Source organism: Peromyscus eremicus, chromosome 4 (genome assembly GCF_949786415.1).
Source record: "Peromyscus eremicus chromosome 4, PerEre_H2_v1, whole genome shotgun sequence".
In the NCBI taxonomy this organism is placed as follows: Eukaryota; Metazoa; Chordata; class Mammalia; order Rodentia; family Cricetidae; genus Peromyscus; species Peromyscus eremicus.
Genome location: NC_081419.1, coordinates 95,972,780 through 95,982,336, shown reverse-complemented (window position 1 = coordinate 95,982,336; position 9,557 = coordinate 95,972,780). Strand labels below are relative to the sequence as shown.

The 9,557-nt window shown below is 47.6% G+C and overlaps 1 protein-coding gene across 1 annotated transcript; it reads left to right on the top strand.

Moving 5' to 3' along the window:
* Window positions 1-316: 316 nt before the first annotated feature.
* On the top strand, window positions 317-8,518 carry Patl2 (PAT1 homolog 2). Its single transcript, XM_059259544.1, is given in 15 exon segments — window positions 317-332; window positions 895-1,100; window positions 2,226-2,306; window positions 3,059-3,168; window positions 3,651-3,728; window positions 3,954-4,095; window positions 4,442-4,562; window positions 4,656-4,753; window positions 4,947-5,000; window positions 5,092-5,225; window positions 5,347-5,506; window positions 5,954-6,094; window positions 7,603-7,697; window positions 8,394-8,484; window positions 8,486-8,518. Coding segments are annotated over 15 exon segments (1,560 nt in total).
* The last annotated feature ends 1,039 nt before the right edge of the window (window positions 8,519-9,557 follow it).

Here is a 9,557-nt window from a genome sequence, read left to right as displayed (position 1 = left end):
GAAGTGGTTGGTTGTATTCTTCCAGTGCTTAGCCAGCCCCCTAACTTCTTCTGTCCCTCCTTGGAGCTGACCTGCTGCGGTGGGAGGGTGGGGGGTTAGGCGCATCTGAGAGCTCAGACTCTTGCTTCTTGAGGCCTTGGGTCAATAATTCTCTGCCCACAGTGCTGAAAGGAGACCATGGATGTTTTGGGGGCCATGCCATCCTTATCGAGGAAGAGACTATTTCTGGATCTCTTCTCTGTCCCAGGTTTCCCTTCCAGAGGTTTCTCTATCAGTGGGGGACACAACTGGCAAGGAAGCCCGCCAGGCTGCCAAGATGAGATGCCTTGAAGGTATTCCTACGTGGGCCGAGTGGCTACATGAAATGTCCAGGGGTACACAGGCAAGAGATACACATCAAGATGGTTGAGAAACCAGGACTAAAAGGTCTCCCATGGCTAGCTACTGACATAGACTTTTCTGGGCTTTTGTTTTTCTTGCCATTGTGGAAAAACAACTTATCAGCAATGCTCTGACAGTGCTGTATGGTGTTCAGTAACTGTGCAGTGGAGAACATGGCGCATACAGGGTTAAGTTGCTCTGAGTTGGGACAGCTGAGACTAACTCATCTAAAGAGACAACAGACGGGCTTGTTAGATTAGGAAGAGCCGGTGGAGAAAGAAGCCTGCGGTATATCCATTCAGATCACTGAAGTGGTATGTGAGCAGTGAAGGGGTTTGGTGTCTGCCAAGTGCCGTTCGTGTTCATGGTGGCTCACTGGAGAGTGTCCTGGGGGAAGGGGGTTAAAACAGCACAGAGGTAGTATTTAAAAACGGCGTCTGAACCGAGCTTCTGTTTAGTGTCAGCTTGTCTAGATCCGCGTCCTCACACCAAAGTCTCCATCTTCTTCCACAGGCCTGCACTCACACCAGAGGCCAAGCAGACTCTCTGTTCCCTTGGCTCCTAAAGAAGGCTCTGCCTTCCACCTGGAGGGAGTGGAAGAGGAGAACGAAGAGGAAGATGTGTGTTCAAATCAGGCCCCAGATGTGGAGGAGGAAGGGGATGATCTTGGGGATCCAGCCATACTGAGTGCCATCCAAAATATCCAAGTACCACGGCAGGTAGGGATAGAGTGGTCCTGAACTTGGGCGTTCACAGACTGTCACTCAACACTCCTCTCGCGACCTCTGCTTCTTTGTTAAGACCCGTTTTGAATTAACATGGTTTGTTTCAGGCGTGACGCTGAATTGTGGCTTTTTTCTCCCCTCTTTCCTCCTGTTTCTGCAGCTGTCCCTTACCTCAAATCAGGTCCTAAGCCAGGTGCAGTGCGGCACACGTGCAGTCCGACCACTAAGACTCCTGAGGGAGAAACAGAAGGATCATGACTTGCCCCCAGTCTGGACTACATAGAGAGACCCAGTCACAGACAGACAGACAGACAGACAGACAAGACACACACACACACACACACACACACACACACACACACACACACAGCCTGAAGCCAAACAAACAACAAAACTCCACAAGGCTGGGGTGGGGGTGGGAGCAGGAGGTGGGAGCTCAGGTGGTAAAGCCCTTGCCTTGCAAATGTCAGGACCTGACCTCAGATCCTCAGAACACATATAAAACCCTGTACACAGCAGTGTGTACCTGTAATCTTAGCCACTGTGAGATGCGGGGTGCACAAGAGAGACCTTAGAAACTTACAGCCAGCTTGCCCAGCTCTCCCAGCCTATGTGGCAAAGTTCCCAAGCAATGAGAGGTCCTGTTTCAAGAAAAAGGTGGAAAGAGCCCTGTAGATCAACATCTAAGGTTATCCTCTAACACACACGCCATGCACATGCATGTATACCTACACACATGTGTGGACTCAAAATCCCAGCAGAGTCCTTGTCTCCCATAGATAGTAACCCTACTATTGGTGAGTCACTTTTGTGTTAGCCTTGTGTCTTGGCAGGCCATTCCTAGTATTTGATCCTTTAAATTCACATGACCAGTGGAGAAAGACAAGGACTTCCAGTAGAGGTTAGGTGCAACCTACTCCTAAAATGTTAGTTATCTTCTCAGGAGGAGGGAGGATTCTGGACCATTTGGCCTTGAGGATGAAGGGGGAAGCCAGGCTGTTACTGTCCTGGCTGTTGGAATAGTTGGCTTTGCTACTCCAGCTGTGTTCCCATGGTAACAAGAGCAGAAGACAGTGTGGGGATCCATTTGAATCTGGCATTTCTTCCTTTCTGTTCCAGAGAGGGCTGCATGGTTCTCCTGGAGCCAAGGCCCCTGGTGCCCTGGAGATGTCACAAGCCTCCTTGCGTTTTCTATGGCAGGTGAGTCTGCTCTGGTCTCCATCCTGTGAGGAGGTGACTGAGTGACCAGAACATTCCATTCCTGGAAGGATTGAGTGTCCCTTGCTTCCATTATGTTCAATCTAACCATCTCCTTGCCCTGGAGATGAAACACTCAGAATGAGGCATTGGTCTGGGGTGAAGAGCCACATCATGTAGAAGAGCTTGGTAAATGGCAGGTGGTGCAGGATGGCCTTAATAAGTACTATAGGAACAATTACCACTCATACAAACTATAGATTCCTGCTCCAACATTATAAAATATCTCAGCGGATGATCAAGTACTGAACTTAGGGGCAGGAAAGACTACTGCTATCCATGAACTACTTAATAGTGTGAGAGCTGAAGTCTAGGAACTCCTGTAGGGAGAGCTAGAAGGTAACTGAGCTCTGCTGAGGGCTTGGGTGAGGCAGAAAAAAGGCAGAGGAGCCTGCCCTGGGTAGCTGAAGACAGAACACCAAAGCATAAGGGTTGTTCAAGAGCACATCCTCCCCACCCATCCTCGGGGACTGAAAAGGCCCCTCCTAGGAGGTGCCAAAATGTCAAAGGCAGGAAGCAGTCTCCACAGCTGCCTTGAGGGTTCCCCGACAAAGCAAAACATTGGGCAAAATTGTTGAGGGGAAGAGGCAGGTGAGGAGCCCAGAGGGAAATGACTGAGCAGGGGCAGCATTCCCTCTTCTCTCAGTGGAGTATCCCCCTTGTTCCCTGACTACCTATCACCAATTCCTTTCCAGCCTGCGTTTCCAAGAGCCAGCTCTCCAGCCTGCCACTTTGGACCTCAACAGCCTTCCCCTGATCCTTTTCTGTTCTACAGCCCACTGACTCCGTGGCCCCCTAAACTCAGGTACCAGTGACCGGCTGCATTGTGAGGACAAGCTGAGTTCTTCCTGTAGGTCACAAGACATGGTGGCCAAGGACCACCTCTGTCACCTTTTATCAGTTGCCACAGAAAAACACTTAGATTCACTGACAAAAATAAAATCGGGAAGCACAGTCCAATGTCTGCTCCCTGACAGCTGAAGAAACAGAACCCCGAGGAAATTAAAGTGAGGTCAGCTACCCTGACGAAGCTGAGGCTAGGACTCACAACTGCTAAGAACCACACCAAAAGGTTGCCTGCTGTGCCTAGACTGTCTGCAGTCAGATTACAGAAAAACATGTCTTGGGATGGGGAAATGAGGATTGGAATGCTTTCTGCTTTTTGATTTGGGGAGGTGTGTAGATGCATAGGGCTGCCTTAGATCTTCACTGACGTACCTGGTCTGAATGCATGGAAGGGTTGGTGTACAGAGCAGAAGTTTTCCACTCAGCTGATTTCCTTTTAAGCCTTCCCAGTCATCTGACCCAGCTCCACCCTCAGCACCAACAGATCCTACTGCAGCGGCGGCAGAGTCCAACTGTGAGGTAAAGCCTAGACGAGAAGCAGGGCTGAGGGGAAGCAGTCTGCATGCAAACTGGGTATTTTCCTTGTGACTAGCCATCTTCCCCCACTGCATAATGGTTCTCCATCACTGCTACCCAACACTGCACCTTCCAGTCCTTCCAAGAACACCACACTGCGTGTTCACATCTCCTTGGGAAGTCACTATGGCAGGGCTTGCCTAAAGGGATGTTTCTGCTGGCTTGAAGGCTCCTAGCCAAGAAGCCTTGGTCTCTGAAGCCAGACGCCTATGCTAACCTCATGACCCGAAAAGAGAAGGACTGGGTGGTAAAAGTGCAGATGGTTCAGCTGCAGAGTGAGAACCCCCGCCTGGATGATTATTACTACCAGGTGAGCTCTGGGCCCCTCATCCCAGCTTTTGACCTTGGCCAGATGAGTGAGGACTCCTGGGCCTTCTGTGAGCCTCTCTTCAACTCATAGAGGCCACATCTGTTTAGGTGCTGACACAGCACTCCATGATAGAATTCGTCTTTCTAAAGTTGGTGCCCCATACTCCTTCCCATCTAGTCTCCTACATTTTGGTCAAATGGGGTTATTTACTGTTTTCTAAAGTACCCAAGATTTGTCTCCATCCTTTTGAGAGGTTCCCTTATCTACCCTGGAAATGTGGGCATGTCCACTTCTGTGCACTTTTCTTGTAAATGCCCGAACACTTGCCTGCTCCCTGGACCCTCAGGAGTACTATCAGAAGCTAGAGAAGAGACAGGCAGACAGAGAGCTGCTTGGACAGAGGAACAGGGCTGAGTCTCTCAAGCTGGTCACGCCTTACATCCAGAAGGCAGAAGTTTATGAGTCAGGTATGGCCAGACTGCGGCTTGGGCTGGATATCTGGGTGTACAGATATGCGTGCCCTATAGAGAAGCATGTTCCTCCCGGCTCTCTTTATGCAGTGGTACGAATTGAGGGTTCCCTGGGCCAGGTAGCTGTATCAACATGTTTTAGCCCTCGCCGAGCTATTGATGCTGTTTCTCATGGAACTCAAGAGCAGGTAGGAGTGTGTGATCATTCTAGAATTTTTTTTTTTTTCTGGTCCCTGCTGTCTAGAACACATTCGTGTTTGGGGTTTAAACACTCTTACATTGTGACGTAAGGATGAGGAAGCAATGTGGTCAGACTTTGTGTCTAGCCTTTTCCAGCTGCATTGATGGTGTGGCTGAGGGCCAAGGACTCTTTGTGCCTAGGATACAGGAGCTGCAAGCAGTCAGAGGCTCCGAGTATTATCCCTGATTGAGAAGGTGAGATAAGCTCTCTGGGAAAAGCTCTTGTCTAAAATTTTAAGGATAGGATATTGGTCAATTAACCACCCCACCCCCATCAAATTCCCAGATGTTCCTCCAGTTACTAGAGATAGAGGAGGGCCAGAATGATGGGTTTCCACAACTCTACCACTCGGGGGAACAGAGCAACCAGGTTGAGAAGCTCTTTCAGGCCTTAAAGACCCAGGAGCGGAGCAACCTGGAGTGAGTATGAGAGTCCCACCTCAGGCTCAGAAGGGGAGGCTCAGCAGTCATGGGGGCTTGCTGCTGGCACGAAGCCTTCTTTCCCAGCGCAACTCTCAAAACTCTCTCCTCTCTCCTGTAGGGAGACAGCAGATAGCCTCCTGCAGGTGCTGTCTGTGAGGAAGGGGAAGATTTTGGTGGCTCGGCTGCTCCCCTTCTTGCCCCATGATCAAGCTGTTAGCCTTCTCCTGTATATCACCTACCATCTGCCCCTCCTGATCCTAAAGGACATGCCTGACCAGGTGCCGTGACGATGAGCAGCAAAGAGGGTGGTCTCGATGGGGTTGGGGTCGCCTCCGTTCCCTCCCTCCCTAGAGATGCCAGCAAGATGTAGAGTGGTGCTGCCCACCCCTCAACTAAGGACGTTATAGAACAACCAACCATAGCCCCAGCAGACCATCTTCACATATGATGAGCAAGGGAAAGCAGGTGAAGGGCTGTACAGGTGTGAGGGCGCTATGAGTTTGAGACAGGTAAGTCTCATCTACTTCCATAGAAAGCCACTGTAAAATAAGTCAGTATTCTAGGGCTCTGTTCCGACTAGAGAGTTGTGAGCAGTGTTAGGCCTGGCAGGGAACCTGACCAGCAAGGTGTCTGGAGCTGATCAGCCAGGGAAGGAACTGGAGGCAAAGGATGAGGAGATGAAGTTGTAGTAGAGTTGGGAGAGATACTTACTGATTTTCCTGCAGGCTCTACACATCCTGTTCAAACCTCTGGGAAAATACATCAGTCATTTGACCTTCCGTCAACTCCTCCATGGACTGCAAGGTCTAATGTTGCTACCGCCTGGCTCCTCAGAGCGGCCGATCTCTGTGGTACTTCAGAATCAGGTGATATATCTGGGACACTTTTCTTTCCACAGATGGCTTTTTGTTTTTCTTTTCTTTTCTTTTTTTTTTTTTTTTTTTTTTTTTTTGAGACAGATTCTCACACAACTTAGGTTGGCCTAGAACTCTCCATTGTAATCAAGGATAACCTTGAACTCATGATCTTTATGTTGGCATGTGCCACCATTACAGGCCTCCCATAGATGACTTCTAAATGGCACTACTAGAAATAATCAAGATAATAGTCTCATCTCTGCACAAATCTTCTCCTCAGTAGCACTTCTCAATGTCTAGTGAGAACTGGACATGGTATACTCCTAGTACTCAGGAGGCTGAGGAAGAAGGATCATGAGTTCAAGATCAGCTTATGCTTCACGGCAAGCGTTAGGCCACTCTACACCTGTCTCAAAAACAACAAAAACCTTTTAGTGAGCACAGCATCATCTGGAGATAGCTTATGAAATACCGGGTCCTTGGTCCCACTCTCAGAAAGACAAGGAGGAGCTGTGTGTGGTGGTCTGCTTTCCCCCACTTCCTCGCTCTCTCCCCTTCCTTCCCTATCGCTCTCCCCCTCTCTTTTCTTTCTATACTGTCCGGCACTGTTGCTTGTGAGTGTATGGTGAGGCTTGTGGCGAATGCCATGGTGGCTTTAGAAAAGAGAAGTACACACCTTGGCTGTGGGGTGTGGCTCCGTCGGTGGGGTGCTTGTGGGACATGCATGAAGTTCTGGCTTTGATCTCTAACACCACTCAGAGAGAGTGTGGTGGTGCATACTTGTAAGGGAAAGCAGAAGCAAGGGTATCAGGATTTCAAGGTCACCTTTGTCTTTATGCTGAGTTCAAGGCTAGCCTGGACTACTGGAGATCTGTATGGGGGGGAAAATGACATCTTTTGTGATGGACTGCCTGTGGCTGCTGGTGGTGTGAGCTTCCAATCAGAAATCTCAAAACTTTTTATTGTGTACCTTTTAGAGTTAAAAAAAAAATTGGAGGCATCCCACATGTTTATAATATTAGATTTTTACTAAAGGAGAGATAAAAAGTCTTTTATTTGTGCTGAGCATCCAAACAAGGGCTTGTGTGTACCTGGCGCTCCCATAGCACTGAACTCCACCCCAGCCACATCAAGTTTTTAAGTATGCCACTCTAGACTTGAGACTCTGTCCATCTCTAGTGAATTCTCCTGTGCACTCTAATCTGTAGATCTCTGCTTAAGGTGGTACTTCTGAAAGTCTGGCCCACAGACTACTTGCTCAGAGTCCAGGCTCCATTCCTCATCTACTGACCAGTTCCTCCACTTACTCAGCTCTCAAAGGCTTGTGGAAAGTTCAGGGCAGTGATTCCTTTGGGTATGTCAGAGTTCTCTGTTTAGCTGCAAAATCTGACAGCTCTTGTGGTATTAGTCTCCATCTGGACATGCAAGCCTGTCCTTTAGGAGGAAGCCAGCAAAACCAGAGAAGCAAAAACCGCCTAGGTGAACTCATTTTGTCTTGAACTGCCTATCATTCATAGTTCGGGATATCTCTGCTTTATGCTCTGCTGAGTCATGGAGAGCAGCTGGTATCCCTGGATTCTTCCCTTCAATCCAGCAGTGACTGCGCAGCTTGGTAAGATCATAAAGGCCTTGTCAATACATTCCAGTATCCCTGGGTGTGTAGGGTGAGCCTGATGAAAGAATTCCTACATAACATATTCAAGTACCAGGGAGGAAACTGGGCAGAGAAAGAACACATAGCAGAACTGTATCTTCTTGGCCCCACAGAGTTTCCCATGGGGGACAGAGTCATAGTAATTAAGGAAGACACATTTTATTTTATTTTTTTTTTAATTTATTTATTATGTATACAGTGTTCTGCCTGCATGTATGCCTGCAGGCCAGAAGAGGGCACCAGATCTCATTATAGATGGTTGTGAGCCACCATGTGGTTGCTGGGAATTGAACTCAGGACCTCTGGAAGAGCAGTCAGTGCTCTTAACCTCTGAGCCATCTCTCCAGCCCAGGAAGACACATTTTAGAGCCAAACAGATCTGTCTATTGCAATGTAACTTGGAGACATTTCACTTCTTAGTCTGTTTCTTCGTCTGGGAGTGGTGCTATTAACTCCTTAGAGTTATTAAGATCAAATAGGAAGGAGGCTGGATAGGCATTATCAGGGATGTTCCAAATGGACAGATGTCACCTCAGCAATCTGTGATGGGATCAGTGGCTGCAGTGGTAGATGAATAATAAGGGATTTTGCCTGGATATGAGTCTCCTGCATCAATATAAAAGCTCTGTTGTGCTTCTCTTTTCTGTCCCTCAGGACAGACTTGGTGATTCTGGTTGCCTGGGAGATATCTCAGTTGCCCACAGCATCCCTGGCAGAACCCCTAGCCTTCCCCAGGAACCTGCTTCCCCTCTTCTGCCATCACATGGACAAACAATTAGTTCAGCAGCTGGAAGCCAGAATGGAGTAAGTGTTTACAGAGACAGTCCCAGCCCTGGTCCAGGTCTGTGGATCAAATCGCTTATAAACTATGAGCATGGAAAATGATGTGCTTTAGACAGAGTCCTATGGACTGGGCATGGTAATAATGCCTTTGATCTCAGCACTTAGGATCAGAGGTGAGTTTTAGGCCAGCCAGAGCTACTTAGTGAGATATGAATCTCAATCTCAAAAAATAAAAATTTAAAAATTTTAAAAGGTAGTTCTAGGGCCAGTGAGATGGCTCAGCAGGCAGACTTACATGGTGGGATGAGACAAGTGACTCCTAAAAGTTGTCCTGTGACCTCCAAATGTTCACTGTGGTGTGTGTGTGTGTGTGTGTGTGTGTGTGTGTGTGAGAGAGAGAGAGAGAGAGAGAGAGAGAGAGGTGTGTGTGTGAGAGAGGGTGTGTCTTGTGTGAGTGTGATGGAGCATGTAAATGTAATAAAACAATAAAAAGAAAATCTAGACCCTCAGGTATTTACTAAGAAACCATTCTGGACTCATTAGTGTCCTTCGGACTGTTCAGCCAAACCTTTGCATTTATTTCTAATGTTTGCTCATTTGTAGATGCTCTTTCAGAACAGTAATCTGAAACGTTGAATAACTAATTCATTCAAAAAATAGTTGAGACTAGTCCAGAATATAAGAGAATTAACACAAAGATAATCTGTCCTCAGAATTTACCAGCTCTTAGAATGAGCCAAGCATGAATTAAACCATAAATATTTGTAAAAATGGAATTGTTTGCAGTTAACTCTTGTTCCCTTTTTAGGCTTGCCTGTATCTACTGATTTATTAGTTCTGGAACTTACATGTGAGAAGTTGAAATATCAGAACGGAAACTATATCACCTGCCCACAGTGATACATTTGAAGTCATTTCCTATACTTTGTTATATTGGAGGACCCTGCCACAAACACTGTCATATCCCTCGTTAAAAGCTAAGTGACTTGCCTAAAATTAAGGCATGACTTTAGGTAAAATTAAAGAAATATCAAA